Genomic DNA, 22,662 nt, shown 5'->3' with positions numbered 1-22,662 from the left:
AGTAAAGTAGTATTACATAAGAATGTCCATACTGGGTCAAATCCCAACAATTCGTCTAGCCCAGTATCCTGTCTTCTGACAGGGGCTGATGCTAGATGCTTCATAGGGAATGAACAGAACAGGGCAGTTATTGAGTCATCCATCCCCTGTCATCCAGTCCCAGCTTCTGCCCGTCAGAGGTTTAGGAACACTCAGAGCATGGGGTTGTGTCCTTGACCATCTTGGCTGATAGGTCCATCAATGGCTATCTTCTGTAAACTTATCTAATACTTTTTTGAGCCCCAGTAATACTTTTTGGCCTGCACAACATCCCTGGCAATGAGTTCCACAGGTTGACTGCATTGTGTGAAGAAGTATTTCCTTATGTTTGTTTTAAACCTGCTGCCTGTTAATTTAATTGGGTGGCCCTTGGTGGTTGTGTTATGTAAATGGGTAAATAACACTTCCTTATTCGCTTTCTCCACACCATTCATGATTTTATAGACCTCTATCATATCTCGCCTTAGTCATCTCTTTTCTAAGCTGAACAGTCCTAGTCTTTTTAATCTCTCCTCATATGGAAGCTGGTCATACACCTAATCATATTTGTTGCCCTTCTCCGTATTTTTTCCATTTCTAATCTATCTTTTTTGAGATGGGTCAACCAGAAGTGCACTCAGTTTTCAAGGTGCGGGCATACCATGGATTTATAGAGTGGCATTATGCTATTTCCTATCCCTTTCCTAATGGTTCCTAACATTCTGTTAACTTTTTTGATTGCCGCTGTGCATTGAGCAGATGTTTTCAGAGACCTATCCCCGATCCTTCAAGAGCTTCCTTGTGTGGGAACAGCTAATTTAGACCATCATTTTGTATGTATAGTTGGCATTATATTTTCCAACGTGCATTACTTTGCATTTATCAACACTGAATTTCATCTGCCATTTTGTTGACCAGTCATCCAGTTTTGTGAAATGTCTTTGTAACTCTTTGCAGTCCGTTTTGGCATTAGCTATCTTGAGTAATTGTGTATCATCTGCAAACTTTGTCACCTGTTTACCACTTTTTCCAGATCATTTATTAATATGTTGAATAGCACTGGTCCCAGTACCGATCCTTGAGGGACCCCACTGTTTACCTCTCTACACTGTGAAAACTAACCATTTATTCCTACCTTTTTTCCACCCCATTTTTTTAATCAGTTATTGATCCATGAGAGGACCTTCTTTCTGATACCCTGACTGCTTGTTTTGCTTAAGAGCCTTTGATGAGGGACTTTGTCAAAGGTTTTTCTCAAGTCCAAGTACATTATATCTATTGGATCACCCATGTCCACATGCTTGTTGACTTTAAGAGATGGTTGTTGATTCTAATATATTGGTGAGGCATGATTTCCCTTTACAAAAGCTGTTGTCTCCTCCCCAACATATTGTGTTTATCTGTGTGTCTGATAATTCTGTTCTTTACTATAGTTTCAACCAATTTTCTCTAGAGCCTTTTTTAAAAAATCAGCATTACATTAGCTATCGTCCAACCATCCGGTACAGTGGCTGATTTAAGTGATAGGTTACATACCAATCATTCCTAAGCAGCGTTCTTGGGATTTGAATGTTAGGATTGGGTTCTTCATATGAAATATATGGGGAAGTTATAGACCTGATTAAGTATCCACATGCTTGCTATCAAAATACTCCATATTTAACCTAAAAGAAAGTTATATTTACATTAACATTGTTTTATTTTTTTCTCTTGTGTTGCAGAAATTCTAATAAGGAGCATTTGACCATCTGATCTCTTAAAGTTGAACCTTTCGATACCAGGATTAGGAACAAGTGTCTTCAGAATCAATATGTAGCAAATGGGTATCACTCAACTGAAGTTGGTCCCTCAAGCCAACATATTTGTGTTTTAAGCATCCTTGTACTTTCAGCAGTGAATTAATTGTTTTTTTGTTAACTGAAAAAAGTGGATTTCATGTGGTGCTTGCTAAACATTGAATCACCATGAGTAGTAATCTAGGAAAAGAAAAAGACTGTAAAGAGAAGGATCCAAAAGTCCCATTGGCAAAGGAACGGGAGAAGGAGTCTAAGGCCTCTGGAGGATTTGGGAAAGAAAGCAAAGAAAAGGAGCCTAAGACCAAAGGGAAAGATGCCAAAGATGGAAAGAAGGACTCCAGTAGTGCACAGCCTGGGGTAGCTTTTTCAGTAGACAACACAATAAAACGACCTAATCCAGCCCCAGCTGCTCGCAAAAAATCCAGCAATGCTGAGGTGATCAAAGAGCTAAATAAATGCCGAGAAGAGAATTCAATGCGCTTGGACTTGTCCAAGAGGTCTATACACATGCTTCCATCATCTATCAAAGAGTTGACACAGTTAACGGAACTTTATTTATACAGTAACAAATTGCAGTCTCTACCTGCAGAGGTGGGCTGTCTTGTGAATCTGATGACACTGGCTTTAAGTGAGAACTCGCTTACCAGTTTGCCTGACTCTCTTGATAACTTGAAGAAATTGCGCATGCTTGATCTACGGCATAACAAACTTAGAGAAATTCCGTCAGTGGTGTACAGGCTAAATTCTCTTGCCACTCTTTATCTACGCTTTAATCGTATAACTACTGTGGAAAAGGATATCAAAAGCTTGTCAAAACTCACCATGCTTAGCATACGAGAGAACAAAATCAAGCAACTACCTGCTGAAATTGGTAAGCATTTACACTGTGATTTAAAGTTTATGGTAAATCTTGTTTTAGTTCACTTTGTGATGCAGGTAGGTACACACAGATCACTGCTTTATGAATTTTTTTTATAGATACTGCCCTCCTTTTATTATCATCATCATCATCAAGAAGAATCTTAGATTAGTTTCTTTGGATCTCAGCCACATTACCATGATGTTAGATTATGCTGGGGTATAATCAATATATTGTGTGTATATCTGTTAATTAAAAAATGTTGGGTCACATTTGATATTTAGGTTCCATTTATAAAGGGTAATAAATTATTGATAGATGTTATAAGCACAATACAGGCATAAATATGAAGTGTTATAGATGGTTACAAGCACGTCAGTAAAATGCATTATGGATCGTTATAAACTATAGTTATAAGAAACATGTTGGACACTGTAACAATCTATAACAATTGGACAACCATGTATGAAACATCAGCTGCTTATAAATGGTTAACGAATTTATTTATAAATGGAATCTTTTAGTGCTGTGACCAGGTAGTGCATGCATCATTGCTAATGTATACATATTTTTTGAACGAATAAAAAAGTATATAACTCATAAATAACTATTCTAAATCTATTATACAGTCTTATCTTTCAAACTTTAAAGTACATGGGGTATCAGTTAATGTAGTTTAGTCATTTCAAGCAGTGATTGATGTAGTGATAGTCAGGAATTCCTGAACCACTTTTTAACAGGCCTTGATTCAGGAAAGCATCTCTATTTAGAAAACCATTTTAAGCGATACCTTATAGTACTTACACACACGATTGAAGTGTGTGGGCATGTGAGTTTATCACAAGATTTTATGTGTGTGTATCTCCAGTTCTAAAAATATAAGTACTAAATGCAATTTTAAAAACATGAAACATTCACAAGAGATTTAAAATAAGTTTTATCTTTCTTCTAATTTAGTCCCAGTTTTTTAGGCCCAGATTTTTAAAGGTGTTAGGCCTTGCAACACTGACAGGAGTAAGTTTCATTTTCAGAAGTGATTTAGGCACTTAGAACTCTTCCCTGTTAATAAACTCCTTGGCTGATTGGATTAGGGCCATAGAACTGGTCCATAGGTTTCTGTACAATTCTGGAAATACAATTGTTTAAATCCCTCAATGATCTCTGTCAAGTTAGCCCCACACTCGCTCCTGCAACGTAGTGTATTGAATTGCACATCTTCATAACAGCAGCACCCACTGTGAACTTCCAAACCACAAACTGCTGGTCAGCTGACCATTAATATCTGGTGTAGACCGCTTCCTCAGGATAATTTGGACATTGCACAAGTATTTCAGAACTGTCAGCTGCTGATTTCAGTCTCTGGCTCTGTGCTGGTGCTTCTGAAACATCCTCTATCCCAGAGGTGGGCAAAATACGGCCTGCGGGCCACATCCGGCCCGTGGGACCGTCCTGTCTGGCCCCCGAGCTCCTGGCCCGGGAGGCTTGCCCCTGGCCCCTCCCCTGCTGTCCCTCCTCCCCCACAGCCTCAGCTCGCTCGCTTTGCCGCCAGCGCAATGCTCTAGGCGGTGGGGCTGTGAGCTCCTGGGGCAGCGCAGCTGCAGAGCCCAGCCTGACCCTGTCTCTGTGCTGTGTGATGTCTGCGTGGCCTGGCTCTAGTGCTGCCAGCCTCATGGCCCGGCTCCAGACGGGCGGTGCGGCTGTAGTGCCGCCAGCCACCAGTGCTCCAGGCAGCACGGTAAGGGGGCATGGAGCAGGGGGGTTTGGATAGAATTCGAGGGGTAGTTGGGGGTGGGGGTGTGGATAGAGGGGGGAACACGGGTTGGATGGGGTGGCTGGGGGAGTCAGGGACAGAGGTTCCGGGGGCAGTCAGGGGAGAGGGAGAAGGGGTGGTTGGATGGGGCAGGGGTCCCGGGGGGGGGGGGGGGGTGCGTCAGGAATGAGAGGAGGGGTTGGATGGAGTGGCGGGGGTCCAGGGGCGGTCAGGGGACAAGGAGCGGGGGTGTGTGTGGATGGGGCAGGGGTCCCGGGGGGACCATCAGGGAAAAGGGGGGGTTGGATGGGGCAGGAGTCCTGGTGGGGGGGGGGGGGGGGCAAATCGGAGGTGGGAGCTGGGCCACGACCCCCTCCCCTAACCGGCCCTCCATACAATTTACAAAACCCTATGCGGCCCTCAGGCCAAAAAGTTTGCCCGCCCCTGCTCTACCCCCTTGCTGCAGCTGCCTCAGTGCTTCGCTGAAACTTTTCTAAAGCTGCAGCAGAAACATTTCTTGCCAAGCAAGAGCTAAGAATTCAGCTTGGCCTCTATTTTGAGCAAATTACTTGGTGATGGCACTAGCTCCTGGGCCCTTCTGGGAGTTTTCTCCAGGCAGAATTATTGGAATTTCCCATGGAATTGTAGGAATTTGACCTCCTCCCCTACAATTTTGTTGGGCTCCCAAAAAGTTTTTTGAAATCTTCCACAAGCCATTGCTTCAAGGAGTGTGTCTGGAACCAGGGGGTAAGCATCTGTAACAGTAACATACAACACAAATATAGATATGGGGCAAAACTGCAATTGAAACAGCATAGCTAGTGTGGACACACTGCAGTGTTGGTAGTTAAACTGGTGCTCTCCCTCTGTTTGTTACTTACAAAAATTCAGTAGTTCAGTAAAGACATAGCTGTAAAATGCAGCTGGAGAGTGTTCCATATAAACGTATGCTAATGTTTTCGCCCCTCAGCTCACAGATACTAACATATGAAATAAAATGCAGTGAGATGCTGCTTTCCAGTTTACTTTTGGCATAGCTTCTTAAAAACTTTGTGTAGATAGTTTTAACACTACCTACACAAAGGTCGTCTTGAATGACTGTTATGTAAGCTTAAACTTTGTTTCCTGACTCTTGTATTTTTTTTAAATCTCAAGGTCAATGTTGCATTAAAATGTTTGGTTTCTCTCCCCCTCCCTCATTTATACACTTGGTCTCAAGAATCTTGAAAGTTTCTCCATGAAGCCATTTTACATACTGTATCTATCTGTGTATAATAGGCATATACTTTGAATTGCTTCAGAGTTCTTATTATTACAGCCTTTTCTGACTTTTTATGTAATTATTATTTACTATTTTTGTTGAGAATGTATTTGGTATTTTACCAAACAGGACAAATGCTGGCCCGAGCACCATGTTTTTTGTCCACACATCCAGATGTTGTTTGTATCTTGATTATTTGTATTGTTCTAGCGCTTAGAAAACTCAGTTATGGACCTGGATCCCATTGTGCTAAGCGCTGTATAAACAAAAAGACAGTTCCTGCCCACAAAGAATTTACCATTTTAAGTTTCTTTTTAAAAGAACACTTTCGGGCTTAACAGCATTTAAACATTTAAGCTAAAGATATTTATGTAGTTTACTTATAACTTGAAGAATTAGAGTTGAAAAATTATTTTCAGCTTTTAGAGTTAGGCTCTTACAAATTTTTGCTCACCTGATGTATGCAAATCAGCTGTCTGAGAATGCATATATAACAGGTTACAGTCAATAAATAATAGGATTGTGTGTATAAATTAGACGTATGCACCTAAATTTGAGAACCTGGCACTGAAAAAAAGTCTTATTTTCACTTATGTTCAGTTTCTCTCAGCCTAAACAATGAGAAGACTAATCAGTTTCACTTTTGTAATCAGTTTCTAGTCAATTTCACTGAGATAGTCTAGCACAAACCTGTAGTGTGCATATCTTTGAATTGCAGAAAATGTATTTGTTCGTTTCCGCTGGATAGTTTTCAGAAATGTCATTGAAGCATTTCTTACTGGTTTTAAGCTTTTACAAATGAACTTATTTTTTCCAAAATCTGTATTTTTGGCCAAATTTTACATAAGTCCCTTTACAGTCTTTTAAGTTTTTCCTTTCACATATAGAGGTTTAGTACATGTATAATAAATGCAGTATAACATCAGTTTGTAAATAGTCCAAGATTTATGTTCCCGAGCAGGAGGCAGAATGAGCCATTATCTTTTTATGAAACAGTATCACATGGAGCAAATCAGATTCAGTTTCTTCTCATTTTAAGTATTACATTGTTCTAAGGTTCAAGACTCTAATATCTGGTGGTAAAAGTATTAGCAAGCAGATTTACATAACATGCTGGTTAAGTATGTTGTGCTAGTGGCTGATCCATGGAGGATAAGACCCTATTGCAGCTGTCAGCTAAAGTACACCTCTACCCCGATATAACGCTGTCCTCGGGAGCCAAAAAATCTTACTGCGTTATAGGTGAAACCGCGTTATATCGAACTTGCTTTGATCCACCGGAGTGCGCAGCCCCGCCCCCCCTCCAGAGCATTACTTTACCTTGTTATATCCGAGTTCATGTTATATCGGGTCGCGTTATATCGGGGTAGAGGTGTAGTTATTTATTTAGCTAAATTGGTAGAATCCTGTGCTGAAGGTGGTGATTTCCGTCCCTGTGGTAATGAGTGTGTTTTTCGGAGTGTTGGCCTGGACAGGGAATAGAATCCTAATCTCCTGCATAAAAAGTGGGAATATTGCTACTATGCTACAGTGAGAGGCGATATTAAAAAACCAAAGGTGGCTGGGTAGAATTATGTCATGAAACTGACATTTCATTGTCTACTGTCATGGGGCACTAGGGATTGTGATAGCCTTCTCTTCAGTCAAGTAGAGGATGTCCTTGAAGTACTTAACTGTGATGGCTTCATGATGAAGAAGACTTCAGGAGACTGTTGGTCTGTAAAAGAGGTTTCTAATAAAACAAAACACCTAATTAAAAGTAAATATAGCTTTGAAAAAAGTGTTGTGTGCAAAACTGCATGGGTGATAGGATTGTGTTATTGAAAGCCTTCTTAAAATTGTGTTGATCTGCCAGTGTGCATTATCTTGAAATCTAAGCCTTCTGAAAGAGGGGTACTACTTAGAATTAAACTTAGAGAGCAAAGATTTTAGCTGAATTGGTGAGATTTGTTTTAAGAATAATATAAATTTAGAAAAGGGAAAATAAGACAGGACAACATGAACTCTGACCTCTTTGTAGAAAAAATACTAAACAGTAGTCATATTACAACATCCGAATACTTAGTCAGAAAATAAACTGTGTAAAAACATTAAGATTGCATATTTATCAAAATGTACTTCAAATGTGTCCACATTAGAAATCGATTTTTGTTCCAATTGCTAGGTCTGCAAACTCAATCTGAAAATCAAACTCTTTCCCATTCCCCTTTTAAATTATCACCAGTAACAAAGGTTCTTCCCTCAGTACCTAAGTGATTATTTAGTTCTGTGTACAAGGTAGAACAGAAACTCTCTTGCTCTTCCAGAGCTTTATAGGCTCTGTACCCATAGAAGTGAAGATTTTGTAAGTAAAGTAAGCCAAACTGATTCAAACCGAGTGTGCAGAAATGTTGAATTGGTATGTGCCAGTTTTACTGAGCTGCATTTGACTGCCATCCCACTTCGAAGTCCTCTCTATAAAGTAACAGCAACACTTGACAGTTTTATTGGATTTATTGGAATGTGTACCAAAGGATGCTAAAATGGGTTTTCCTGCTTTGTGTTCTCTAAAAGCACTGTGTTTTAATTATATATAGGTTTCAGTGCAAATTGTGATTTTTGTGGGTGTACTTCATAGCACATAATGTCTAACTACCTGTTTGAACCCTCAAATCAAGTATCTAGCTATTTACAGTGCTATGAATTGTCAAAACCAGGAGCACTTTCAGAGTCAGGTGCTATGTCTCATAATTTGATCATCTCTTTCGTTTGTTATCATTGTTCCCTTCCCCACTTCCCTCCACTTTTTACCTTTACAATACCATAAAATGTTCATAGTACCAAAGAAATATCATTCCTGGAATATTTTCAAATCACATGTTCAGAGGCAAAAGGTCTTTGTAAATATAGTTGAATTCGTATTTACACAGAACACAAAAGTATGCCAGGTGCCCCATAGACAGAATGAGACAGGTCCTTGCTGGCCTGCCTACAGTACCACATCAAAAATGCATTATTTACATTTTCACTTGTGTACTCATCACTAACTACTTCTCTCATTTTTTACTCCACCCTCATCTCTCTTCTTCCCTGATAATGGTGGTGGTTCATTTGTGTTCTGGTAGTGCCGTTCTCCCCATACTCTGAAGCAGTTCTTTTGTTATGTTCCCTGTAGGGTGAGAGAATTTCTCCAGTGAAAAATTATCACCTGTCTACAACTCTCTCCCTCTCCCAAATCCTCCCCACAATCCCATCCTAAATGCAAATGCACAATTTCTTACCGCAAAAGGATGTTCCCCAAACCAGTTCTTGTGACCCTTCCTTGGAGTCTTGTTAGGGTATTTGTCGAAGGCTTTTTAAAAGTCTTAAATAAATCACGACGTGGCTACAGCTACACACACTGCATACAAATAAATCACGTCAATCGGTTTGACATACTCAAAGAATTGTAGTAGATTAGAGACAAGATTTTCTTTAACAGAAACAATGCTGATTTGTCACTGTCGTATCACATATACAGTAAAACCTCAGAATTACAAACACCAGAGTTATGAACTGACCAGTCAACCAGACACCTCATTTGGAACCAAAAGTATGCAATCGGGCAGCACCAGCAGATCTCCCCCCCCACCCCAAAGGCAAATACAGTATAGTACTGTGTTAAAGGTAGACTACTAAAAAACAAAAACAAAAACAGGAAAAGCAGCATTTTTCTTTTGCATAGTAAAGGTACAAAGCTGTTAAGTCAGTCTTCAGTTGTAAACTTTTGAAAGAACAACCATAACGTTTTGTTCAGCGTTAGGAACAACCTCCATTCCCAAGGTGTTTGTAACTCTGAGGCTCTACTGTATGTAAGCAGTTTAATAGTTCTATTGTAATGGCCATTTCAGTTACTTTATTGCTGTATTAATGTTTTGCTGCTCTGTACTTCCCAGGATCATCTAATACCTTTTAAAAACTTAGGCCTTGTCTACACTACGAGAGTAGTTCGATTTTACTTAAATCGAATTTTTGGAATCGATATTGCAAAGTCGAACGTGTGTGTCCACACTAAGGACAGTAATTCGACTTTGTGAGTCCACACTAACGGGGAAAGCGTCGACATTGGAAGTGGTGCACTGTGGTCAGCTATCCCACAGTTCCCGGAGTCCCCGCTGCCCATTGGAATTCTGGGTGGAGCCGCAAATGCCTTCTGGGTAAAAAAAAGGTGTCCAGGGTGCTTTTGGGTAACTGTCGTCATCCGTCCATCACTCCCGCCCTCCCTCCCTGAAAGCGCCGGCGGGAAATCAGTTCGCGCACTTTTCTAGTCAGTGACAGCGCGGACGCCACAGCACTGCGAGCATGGAGCCTGCTGCAACCATCACTGCAGTTGTGGCCGCTCTCAACGCCTCGCAACTTATCATACACCTTTCCCTGAGGCAGATGCAGAAAAGTCAGGCGAGGAGGCTACGTCAACGCGGTGATGGCCTGAAGTCTGAGAGTAGCACAGACCTCTCAGAAAGCAGGGGACCCAGCGCCGAGAACATCACGGTGGCAATGGGTCATGTTGATGCCGTGGAAAGGAGATTCTGGGCACGGGAAACAAGCACTGAGTGGTGGGACCGCATAGTGCTGCAGGTCTGGGATGAATCCCAGTGGCTGCGAAACTTTCGCATGCGGAAGGGAACTTTCCTGGAACTTTGTGAGTTGCTGTCCCCTGCCCTGAAGCGCAATGACACCCGGATGCGAGCAGCCCTGACTGTCCAGAAGCGAGTGGCCATAGCCCTGTGGAAGCTTGCAACGCCAGACAGCTACCGGTCAGTCGCGAACCAGTTTGGGGTGGGCAAATCTACCGTGGGGGTTGTTGTGATGCAAGTAGCCAAGGCAATCGTTGATGTACTGCTGCCAAAGGTAGTGACCCTGGGAAACGTGGAGGCGATCATAGATGGCTTCGCAGCGATGGGATTCCCAAACTGCGGTGGGGCCATAGATGGAACTCACATCCCTATCCTGGCACCGGAACACCAGGCCAGCCAGTACATTAACAGAAAGGGCTACTTTTCCATGGTGCTGCAAGCACTGGTGGACCACAGGGGACGTTTTACCAACATCTACGTGGGATGGCCGGGCAAGGTTCATGACGCTCGTGTTTTCAGGAACTCTGGTCTGTTTAGACGGCTGCAGCAAGGTATTTACTTCCCGGACCACAAAATAACTCTTGGGGATGTGGAGATGCCTATAGTCATCCTCGGGGACCCAGCCTACCCGCTAGTGCCCTGGCTCATGAAGCCCTATACTGGCGCCCTGGACACTGAAAAAGAACTCTTCAACTACCGGCTGAGCAAGTGCAGAATGGTGGTGGAGTGTGCTTTTGGCCGTCTCAAGGGGAGATGGAGAAGCTTACTGACTCGCTGTGATCTCAGCGAAACCAATATCCCCATTGTTGTTGCAGCTTGCTGTGTGCTCCACAATCTCTGTGAGAGCAAGGGGGAGACCTTTATGGCGGGGTGGGAGGTTGAGGAAAATAGCCTGGCTGCTGATTACTCACAGCCAGACAGCCGGGCGATTAGAAGAGACCAGCGGGAAGCGCTGTGCATCCGGGAGGCTTTGAAAGCAAAGTTCCTGAGTGAGCAGGGTAACCTGTGACTTTAAAGTTTGTGTATTGAGAAGCTAAACCTGCCCCCATTTCTTTGCCCAGTTAATGTTGACTATCCTATCCAGTTACATACCCCCTTCACCCCACTTCCAACACACATTTCAAAATAAAAATAGTTCTACTTTGTTAAAGCACACCGTTTTCTTTAATACTGTATTCGCGGGAATTTTTTAAAACTGGGACGCAGACTGTGGTGCGGAGCGGGTGTACTGTAGTGGCGCGAATGCAGCTTCTAAACTCAAGGATTGACAGGCTCCGCTGCGGTGGGATGGTTGTTTCAACGGAGCCTGTCACCCCTCCTGATAGGGACTGTGTGTATGGGGGGGTCTATGTGACTTTGTGGCAGGGGGAGGACGGTTACAGATCCCCTGCTGTGTGGCTCTGTGATCCTGCCTAAGGACCGCCGCTTAAGATCTGTAACTGCCCTCCCCTGCCACAAAGTCACAGAGCAACCCACCCCCCACCACATAACATGAAAACAACCTCCCAGACTAACCAGGGTAACTAGTCACTGCATCACTGCACTATGTATGTGCCCTGCTGCTGTGCCTGCCCCCGACTATATACCCTGCCAAAGGTGACTGTCCTGTCGAATTACCAACCCCCTATCCCCCCCTCCTGCAAAAGAACATGATGGAAACAGTAGTTAACAGAAACGTATTTTTTATTATCAACCAAACATGGAACTGGGAAAGTGAAACTTGGACGGGGGCTTGTGTCAGGCGGGAAGGAAAGAACTTGTCAAATTTTGGGGAATGAGAGCCTTCTGCTGCTCGAGCTCTCTGCAGGGGTGGAGTGAGAGTTAGCAGGGACTCTGCCGCCTCTCCTTCTGTGCACTTTGGGTGAGGGGAGTATGGGACTTGGTGGCGGGGGAGGGCGGTTAGAGATGGACTGCAGCGGGGCTCTGTCCTCCTGCCTCCGTTCCTGCAGAACATCCACAAGGCGCCGGAGCGTGTCCGTTTGCTCCCTCATTAGTCCAAGCAGGGTTTGAGTCGCCTGCTGGTCTTCCTGACGCCACCTCTCCTCCCGATCCATGTTGGCTTGGTGCATTCGGGTCAAGTTCTCCCGCCACTGGGTCTGCTGTGCTGCCTGGGCTCTGGAGCAGGCTATAAGCTCCGAGAACATGTCCTCCCGTGTCCTCTTCTTCTTATGCCTAATCCGCGCTAGCCTCTGGGAGTGTGATGACAGGCTAGGTTGTGAGACAGTCGCAGATGGGGCTGTGGGAATGGGAAAAAGGGAGTGAATTCCTCAGAAAGATAAATGTAGTTGTGAACAAAGAACATAGTCTTTCTCTGTTAACAAGACCATGCACAGCACCTCTCACATGCGCACTCAGCACAAGGTCGAATTCTCGGCCTTCGCATTCAGTGCCTGGGGTCTTGCACAGCACATTTGAGAACCGTGTCAGGACAACGGAATTTCTGTTGCAGGCAGACATGGTAAGCCGTAGACTTGTGGCAGCTTAAAACTTTAATATTAGCAATGGCCTCATTTCACATTGAAATCAATGTCAGTCCCTGCTGCCAGCAATTCGGCAAGCAGGAAGTCTGCTCCTGTCCCACACCCTCGCGGCTGTCCCCGGGAACGATCCCTTTCGGCTGCCCCTCTCCCGCCTCCACCGCGTGGCTGCAAACCAGCGGTTACAGTTCTGTAAAGGAACGGCAAAGCAGTCCCAACACTAACATTCCCCTACCTCATTCAAAGCAGGTCATCATGAGCGACATCACCCTCATGAGGATCTCTGACAGCGAGAAAGAGAGAATGCTCCGGGAAAGCCTGCAAAGACCAGGGCCGTATGCCGCCATGCTGTGCAGAGCAATGATTCCAGAGTACTTGATAGTCTCGTGGCGTGGCAACGTGTCCTACTACGGAGGACCCAATAAGGCCGCTCTCCCCAAGAACCTAATGCAACGGATTTCCAATTACCTCCAGGAGAGCTTCCTCGAGATGTCACAGGAGGATTTCTGCTCCATCCCCGGACATATAGACCGCATTTTACTGTAGCTGCTGTAGCAGTGACTAACCAGTAGAGCGGCTTGGGCAGGACAATCATGCAAAACCGGACATTGCTAGATTTTTTTTCAATAGTTGCACTGCCCATGACTGAACCGTTAAGCTAATCAAACTAATCATGAGAAACCCATTTTTTAAATTGTTAATATTCCTGTTCTGTTACAAATAAATGTTTAGATTTTTACAACACTTACTGGCTGATCCTTCCCCAGATTCTGTGTCCGGGGTAACGGCTGGGGAGGGTTGGTAGGGGATCTCTGTAAGGGTGATGAAGAGATCCTGGCTGTCGGGGAAATCAGCGTTGTGAGCGCTGTCGACTGCCTCGTCCTCCTCATCTCCTTCCTCATCTTCCCCGTCCGCTAACATGTCCGAGGATCCAGCCGTGGACACTATCCCATCCTCAGAGTCCACGGTCACTGGTGGGGTAGTGGTGGCGGCCGCACCGAGGATGGAATGCAGTGCCTCGTAGAAACGGGATGTCTGGGGATGGGATCCGGAGCGTCCGTTTGCCTCTTTGGTCTTCTGGTAGCCTTGTCTCAGCTCCTTGATTTTCACGCGGCACTGCGTTACATCCCGGCTGTATCCTCTCTCTGCCATGTCTTTAGAGATCTTCTCGTAGATCTTTGCATTCCGTCTTTTGGATCGCAGCTCGGAAAGCACGGACTCATCGCCCCACACAGCGATGAGATCCAAGACTTCCCGATCAGTCCATGCTGGGGCCCTCTTTCTATTCTGAGATTGCACGGCCATCACTGCTGGAGAGCTCTGCATCGTTGCCAGTGCTGCTGAGCTCGCCACGATGTCCAGACAGGAAATGAGATTCAAACTGGCCAGACAGGAAAAGGAATTCAAATTCAAATTTTCCCGGGGCTTTTCCTGTGTGGCAGTTCAGAGCATCCGAGCTCGTACTGCTGTCCAGAGCGTCAACAGAGTGGTGCACTGTGGGATAGCTCCCGGAGCTATTAGCGTCGATTTCCATCCACACCTAGCGTAATTCGACATGGCCATGTCGAATTTAGCGCTACTCCCCTCGTCGGGGAGGAGTACAGAAGTTGAATTAAAGAGACCTCTATGTCGAACTAAATACCTTTGCGGTGTGGACGGGTGCAGGGTTAATTCGATGTAACGGCGCTAACTTCGACATAAACGCCTAGTGTAGACCAGGCCTTAGTTTTGCTACCCTGTAGTTCATTCAGAAGTATTGGGTGTATACCACCTGGTCCTGGTGACCTGTTGCCTTTCAAACTTGTTCCAAACCATCTCCTCTTAACTCTTTAGTTTCTGGCAGTACTTTTTCTTTATTACCTGAAAAAGTAGATTCTGAATAGATATTTCCCCAACATCTTGTATTTGAGGACTGATGTAAAGAAATAACTTAGTTTCTCTGCAATATCCTTGTCTGTCTTCTTCGAGTGATTGCTCCTGTGTATTCCACAGTAGGTGTGCGCGCTTGCCACGTGCACCGGTGCCGGAAGTTTTTCCTTTAGCAGCATCCGTAGTGGGGGAGCACCGCTGTGATCCCTGGAGTGGGGCCAACATATCGCGCTATAAAGGGGGCTGCGTGCTCCCCCCACCCTCAGTTCCTTCTTGCCGCCGGTGAAGGAAGTCGGAACTTGTGCTCCAGCTTTGCTGCAGCATTTCTAGCCTTAGTGGTATACAGCTTTCCCTGAAGTTACTTGTTGAACTTTCTCTGTTAGTGCTGGGCTCAGGGCATGCCCCGTGGCCCAGGCTTCAAGTCGTGCGACTCTTGTCACAATTCTATGCCCAGAAGCAATCCGCACTCTGTGTCTTCGCTGTCTGGGCGAGGCTCACATTAGTGAGAAGTGTAAGATCTGCCGCTCCTTCAAGTCGCGAACGAAGAAGGAGCGTGAGATCCGACTCCGAGCTCTCCTAATGGAGTCGGCGTTGACCCTGGCACTGACGCGTCGAGCCAACCCCGCGCTGGGCACCTCGCCCCCGGCGTGCATCAAAGCGCCCCAGGCGCGCCGTCCTGATTCCGCGCCCGGTACCGCGGCGTCGGTGCGCAGCGAGGCCCCGTCAATGAGCCAGCAGCGCTCCCCTCCCAAGAAGCAAGGGAAGACTCAGCAGCGCCAGGGGAAAGAACAGGGTGAGGCTAGACTCGCACTGGGCAGCCCACGATCCCCATCGGGACCGAGACCTCCGACTTGGGTGGAGCGGAGTAGTCCAGTGCTGTCCACACGCGCCTCGCCAGAGGCGAGAATGCCTTCGATGCCGGAGGCAGCTCAGGCCGCGTGTGACATCATGACGCTTCCGGTACCGGGAGCGCCGCTTCAGTCGGGACCCCAATCCCGTGGGAAGCCATTGCTCAGTGCCCATCGACACTCCCTGGACGTCTCCGAGGTCGAGGTACCGTCCCGAGTTGAAGGGCCGTGGACCTCGGCGCGCCTCCACGCCGCGAGCGAGCTTTCCACCTTCACTCCGACAGACTGTAGAGGAGGCACTAAGAGACGGCGCCGCTCCTCTTCGAGCCTTGACCGCAGGGACAGGTCTTGTTGTTGTCGGCACAGCCGTTCCCGCTCCGGCACCCGCCGTGGAAGGCGCCACGCCTGGAGCTCATCACGGGAGTCCCGGGCACCGAGGCGTCATAGTCTTGGGCGCCGGAGGCACTACGGGGACAGCACTCCTGACTCCTACCTGTCCCCCTCCAGTGGCCAGAGACGACATGTACAGGACCACTCCAGCAGTTTGTATGGCACCGTCCGCTCATCCCGGACTTCGGCATGAAGCCGCCCCTCGTCGAGCCGCTTGGTGCCGCAAGACCAGCCGGCCCTTCCGGGCCACCTCGCGTCCCAGGGCCAGGCCATTCCCTGGCAGGGACAGTGGTGCCAGTGGTCACCGTGGCCCCAGGCACCGGTACCGCCGGTACCCCGCTCCGTGGTGGGAGCGTCCCAGGCCCAGCCAACGTCGCCGCCTCGGCACCACGATGAGGCAGTGGGCACCAACCCTGCGGCACCGACTCGGGCCCCGGGTCAGGACGTTGAGATTTCGGTACAGCCGGGTGCAGACGACACTGCGGCACTGACCTCCTCAGCTCTAGATGACTCCGTGGCGCCACCACCTCCGGTCTCTCAGGAGGATTTCAAGGCCCACCAGAAGCTACTCAGGAGGGTGGCATCAAACCTCCAGCTCCAGGCTGGGGAGATGGAGGAACCATCAGACACATTGTTTAATGTCCTGACCTCTTCGACACCAAGGCGTTTGGCCCTCGCGCTCCATCAGGGGGTGGTCAATATTACTACTGGCCTTTGGCAAACCCCAGCATCTCTCTGTCCGATCTCCAAAAAGGCAGAATGGAGATACTTTGTGCCCACAAAGGGGCACGAGTACTTATACTCCCGCCCAACTCCGAACTCTCTAGTGGTGGAATCGGTGAACCACCGAGAGAGACATGGCCAACCCGCTCCTACCCCTAAGGACAAAGACGCTCACAGGCTGGATTCCTTTGGGAGAAAGGTTTATTTGTCTGCGAGCTTTCAGCTCAGAGTGGCCAACCACCAGGCACTCTTGAGCAGATATGATTTTAACCTGTGGGGGTCCCTTCCCAAGTTTGAGCCCTCCCTCCACGAGAAGGACAGGAAGGAATTCCGGGCTCTTGTTGATGAGGGGGTGGCGTCGGCTAAAGCGGCGCTCCAGGCGGCCTCTGATGTGGTGGACACGGCCGCTCGTTCGATGGCCGTGGCGATTTCCATGAGAAGGGCGTCCTGGCTTTCACTCTCTGGCCTATCGGCTGAGTCCCAGTCAATCATGTAGGACCTGCCGTTCGATGGTCGGGCCCTGTTGGCAGATCAAACAGACATGCGTCTGCATGGGATGAAAGACTCCCGTACTACCCTGCAGATGCTGGACCTGTACGTCCCACCGGCCAAGGACAAGCCCAGGCCTCACACAGGGTACAGGTTGCAGCTTGTTTCGCCCCCTCCCAGTTGCCCTCTGGCCAGGGAGTTGGCGGAGGACCCGGAACATGCGCTCCTCCTAGGTCAGGAGGTATAGCGCCTCCTCTGCCTGGGAGCCGTGGAGAGGGTACCTTGGGAATTCTGGGGCAAGGGATTCTATTCCAGGTATTTACTCATCCCGAAGGCGAAGGGCGGGCTTCGGCCCATCCTCGATCTGCGGAAGCTCAACCAGTTCTTGGTTCGCTACAAATTCCGCATGGTGTCCCTAGCCTCTATTATTCCCTCTCTAGACCCGGGGGATTGGTTTGCAGCGCTGGACCTTCAGGATGCCTACTTCCACATCCACATTTTTGAGGGTCACAGGCGCTACCTCCGTTTCCTGGTGGATCAGGACCACTACCAGTTTACGGTCCTCCCCTTTGGCCTCTCGACAGACCCCAGGGTCTTCACCAAATGTATGGCAGTGGTAGCGGCCCACCTCAGGAGGAGAGGGCTGCAGGTCTTTCCCTACCTGGACGATTGGCTGCTCAAAGGCAAGTCCCGGTCCCAGGTGCAGCAGCAAATATCCCTCTTGCTCCGCACCTGCTCCGCTCTGGGTCTAGTGGTAAACGAGGAGAAATCCACGTTAATTCCTGTCCAGCGCATAGAATTCATAGGAGCACTGCTGGATTCCCAGGTGACCACGGCCTCCCTTCCCAGGAACAGGTTCGAGGCGCTCAAAGGCCTCGTCGCCTCGGTCACAACCTTCCCCGTAACCACGGCTCGGATATGCCTTCAAATCCTCGGCCACATGGCAGCATGGACTACAGTGGTGTGACACGCCAGGCTCCGGATGAGGCCCCTCCAACTCTGGTTGGCCTCCCGCTATCCCCAGGCCAGGGACGGCCTGGACAAGGTTGTCACGGTGCCGCCAACGGTGGTTGCAGACCTCCAATGGTGGTCCCTCCCGAGCAGCATGCTCCGGGGTATCCCCTTCCGAGACCCCTCTCCCTCACTAGATCTAGTGTCAGATGCCTCAGACCTGGGCTGGGGAGCCCATGTGAGGGACATCAGGAACCAGGGTATGTGGTCACCCGAGGAACTGACGCTGCACATAAATGTCAGGGAACTCAGGGCTGTGCGACTGGCGTGCCTGGCCTTTCGCCAGCACTTACAAGGGAACGTGGTCAGAATCCTCACGGACAACACCACCGCAATGTATTACATCAACAGGCAAGGGGGCATGCGCTTCAGGGCTTTATGCCAGGAAGCCCAGTTCCTGTGGGAGTTCTGTATAGCCCACAACATTCTCCTCCAAGCATTCCACCTACCCGGCGAGAGCAACACGCTCGCAGATCGCCTGAGCAGGGTGTTCACGTCAGCACGAGTGGTACCTGCACAGGGAGGTGGCAGAATGGATTTTCTTTCAGTGGAGCACTCCCCAGGTGGACCTATTCGCCACCGCTCAGAACCGCCTCTGTCCCAGGTTCTGCTCCAGGATGATAGAAGGCGATGGGGCCATGACGGATGCCTTCCTGCTCGATTGGTCGGAGCCCCTGATGTACGCCTTCCCGCCCTTCCCCCTCATAGGCAGGGTCCTACAGAAGGTGAAGTCATTATCCTGATAGCCCCGGATTGGGCCCGTCAACATTGGTACGGGACCTTACTGCAACTCTTGGCGGCCCACCCTCGCAGGCTGCAGCTCCACCTGGACCTCCTCTCTCAGGAGGGAGGTCGTCTCCTCCATCCCAACCTGGCCCCGCTCCACCTGACGGCGTGGCTGATCCGTGGCTAGATGCAGAGGAGGGGAGGTGTACCAAGGCTGTTAGACGTGCTTGAAAGCAGGAAGCTGTCCACACAGAGGGCCTACCTGGCTAAGTGGTATCGGTTCTCCTCATGGGCGAGGGAGAGAGGTTCCTCCCCCGCGTCCGCTCCGCTCCAGCTGGTCCTGGACTACCTCCTGTCTCTTAGGACCCAAGGGCTAGCTCCCTCCTCGATGGAGGGTGCACCTGGCGGCCATTTTGGCCTTCCACCCTCCGGTTGCGGGACAGTCAGTGTTCTCCCACCACATGACTTCCAGGTTTTTAAAGGGTTTGGACAAAGCATTCCCTTATGCTAGGCCCACGGTTCCCCCTTCGGACCTGAAGCTGGTACTGTCACGCCTCATGGGACCTCCCTTTGAGCCATTGGCCACTTGTTACTGGTCCCACCTATCTGAGAAAGTGGCGTTTTTGGTGGCTATCACCTCAGCCCGCAGGGTTTCGGAGCTTAGGGTGCTGACCTCGGAACCCCCGTACACTGTCTTTCATAAGGGGAAGGTCCAGCTTCACCCGCATCCGGCCTTCCTACCGAAGGTGGTCTCGGCGTTTCACATGGACCAGGACATATTTCTGCCTGTCCTGTGTCCTAAGCCCCATTCCTCCAATGAGGAACAACGCCTACACATGCTAGATGTGCGTAGGGTGCTGGCCTTTTACTTAGATCAAACAAGGCCATTCCCGACATCCCCTCAGCTTTGCATTGCTACGGCCGAGTGCACGAGAGAGCAACCGGTTTCCACCCAGCGGATTTCCCGCTGGATCACCTCGTGCATTCGCACATGTTATGACCTGGCTGGGGTTCCCCCACCTCCTATTGTTAAGGCGCATTCGATGAGAGCCCAGGCCTCGTCTGCGGCCTGTGTGGCTCATGTCCCTATTCAGGACATCTGCAGGGCTGCTACATGGTCCTCTGTCCATACTTTTGCATCGCACTATGCAATAGTCTCCCAAGCAAGGGACAACGCCGGGTTTGGTCGGGCGGTGCTCTGCACTGGTAACCCTTAACCTTTATCATTTAGAACTCCTACCCACCTCCGTGAGGTATAGCTTGGAGTTACCTACTGTGGAATACACAGGAGCAATCACTCGAAGAAGAAAGGACAGTTACCTGTTCCATAACTGGCGTTCTTCGAGATGTGTTGCTCCTGTCTATTCCACATCCCACCCTCCTTCCCCTCTGTCGGAGTTGTCTGGCAAGAAGGAACTGAGGGTGGGGAGAGCACGCAGCCCCCTTTATAGCGCGATCTGTCAGCTCCACTCCAGGGGTCGCAGCGGTGCTCCCCCACTACGGATGCTGCTAAGGAAAAAACTTCCGGCACCGGTGCACGTGTAGAGCACGCACACCTACTGTGGAATAGACAGGAGCAACACATCTCGAAGAACGCCAGTTACGGAACAGGTAACTGTCCTTTCTTAATTGCTTCCTATACTCCAGCAGACTCAGCAGTGTCTACTAAATAGGCTTAAAGATTGCTTTGTTTATTTTTATGAAGGACATAAAATTAGGAGGCTTTTGGATACTTGCTCTTCAAATTTACTCTTAACTTCAAATTTCCACCTTACATTTTACTTGCTATAATTTATATTCCTTTCTGTATCCCTCACTAGGGTTGTATTTCCATTTTTTTGTAGGATACGGGGGTAGGTCTACATTGCAATTAAAGATTCATGGTGCAGCTGGGTTTACCCTGGTTTAGTGAAAATCTTGAAATCTTGCTTTTAGTTATATTCTGCTCTAGCCTCAGAAACCAAAGAAATGAAGGTCAGTAAAATTGCCGTGGAGGATGACACCAAAGAGAGCTTTTTTTTTTTCTTTTCACCTAGCTGTTGAATCATTAGTTCCCTCCCCCTTGGGAAAGAGACCAACTGAAAAAATATTCCTGCCAATAGCTAATGCTGAGCTCTGTAAACTTTCTATCGACAACTGTGGAAATCTGCCTCCAAGGTGGGACTCCAGCTTAGTCTCCATATCTAGCAATCTCCATTCCATTGAGGTCACTGTGATGAATATTGGAATCGAAAAATGCAAAAGTGATAGTCAGATTGTGTGCATGAGAAGTATGAAGAACCAGAGGAAAAGTCTTGGGGTGGTGAAGTCAAGAAAGTATTTCAGTTTGCAAGTCTGTTACTTAGTCTAACCTTGTGCATTCCTTTGATCTCATTTTTATTACATTTTTCCATGTTGCTGGTATAGAACTGTCTTGCATAAAAATGTTGATATTAATCTTTACAGAGATAAAATGGTGCATTTTATAAAATGTCTACTATTTGGTTCAGCACACAGATCAATAGTAAATTTTCAACACAATTGAAATTGCTGTTACCTGGCTTCTCGCCTTAAGGGGACCAAATATTGTTTTCTCTGTGAATGCAATCTTTATGCTAGGCTGAAGCTGGTCTGGCCTATGCTGCAAGGGAAATATTTTTGGATTGCAGTTCTGGGAATCATAGGGACTGCTTACTCTAGACCTGGAATACCTCTTCTGTTCATACACAAAATTCACCAAGATGTTGGGACCATCCTATGGTTTTTACACCACTTTGTGTTTAGTTTACACGCAATTTCTGCGTGCACCTGTTCAGTCTCCACCAGTGTAGACAGTGGGTGTAGCAGCTGCACTGGTGTAGTCAATCATCCTCCCAGCTCCATCTCAATACTGTGTCCCACTACTCAATGACACTTCAGTTCAAAGGCTGCCCAGTACTATCTTCCATTTCATTTCCCCCTTTCAGAGGATCTGACAATACAGAGGAATTTATTTAGTTTGTATTAAGTCTGTACAGGAACCCCATTCCAGGAATCCTGACTGCAACCAAGGTGTGATGTTCCTTGGGAAATTGGTTTGATGACATTAACCGAGAATTTCCTAACTTCCCTGAATTTTTCAACCTTCACTTGAAAGTAATCGATTTCTTTTGTTACACGACGCACTCCTACAAGCTCCTTTCACCTCAGGTTTCAGGTGGGGAAACAATTTTGGGGTTTTAGTGTATCGTCCTTCCTCCTTGTTGAGTGCTGTAATTAATTCATGTTATAAGTTAGGAAGATCGTAAATTAAACTCAAAGAAAATATTATTCAAGTTCTCTTAAAATATGCATGAAATCCATTTATACAAATGCTATAACCATTGTGCAGAAAAATGATAAAACAATTATAACTGTGACCATTCACCTTAAAAGGCTAAATTCTTTCTACTCAGTATGTTTTCCACATAAATTACATTTATTAATCAAAACCATTAGCTTGTACTTTTTATCTGTTCCTTAGGGCGGTCAGAAATAAATGGTAAAAGGCTCATTCTATCCACTATAATGATGCACTCAAATCCAATAGTGGTGGTGGGGGGGGGGTATGTTGTGCTGAAGTTATACAATTACTTTGTAATACTTTCTAGGGTCAGGACATTTTTTATCTTTAATGTATCTCGTATAGCTTTCTGGGTAGACTAGATGATTTTGCTTTATTCTACAGTCAGTGAACCTAGTGAGGGATTAATAAATACCACAGCTATGGAAAATATTTGTAATCTGTCGCTGGCGCTAGTGAATGTAGATTCATTTTAAAAAAATAATCTTAAGTGTATTAAGTTGTATTGCTTTCAAGACATTAATTGATGCTAAAATGAAAAGATATCAC

General features: G+C 47.3%; 1 protein-coding gene across 4 annotated transcripts in view; it reads left to right on the top strand.

The window, feature by feature from the left end:
- SHOC2 (SHOC2 leucine rich repeat scaffold protein) overlaps window positions 1-22,662 on the top strand; it is a 104,236-nt gene that overhangs the window by 41,275 nt on the left and 40,299 nt on the right. For all 4 annotated transcript variants that reach the window (XM_054033968.1, XM_054033969.1, XM_054033970.1 and 1 more), the window contains one exon: window positions 1,740-2,685. In XM_054033968.1, the coding sequence (XP_053889943.1) occupies window positions 1,983-2,685 (703 nt within the window). In that variant the 5' untranslated portion in view covers window positions 1,740-1,982. The remainder of the gene's footprint in view (window positions 1-1,739; window positions 2,686-22,662) is intronic.

This window comes from Malaclemys terrapin, chromosome 7, assembly GCF_027887155.1.
Source record: "Malaclemys terrapin pileata isolate rMalTer1 chromosome 7, rMalTer1.hap1, whole genome shotgun sequence".
NCBI classification, from domain to species: domain Eukaryota; kingdom Metazoa; phylum Chordata; order Testudines; family Emydidae; genus Malaclemys; species Malaclemys terrapin.
Note: the sequence above shows the minus strand (reverse complement) of the source record. Positions and strands in the feature narration are given on the sequence as shown.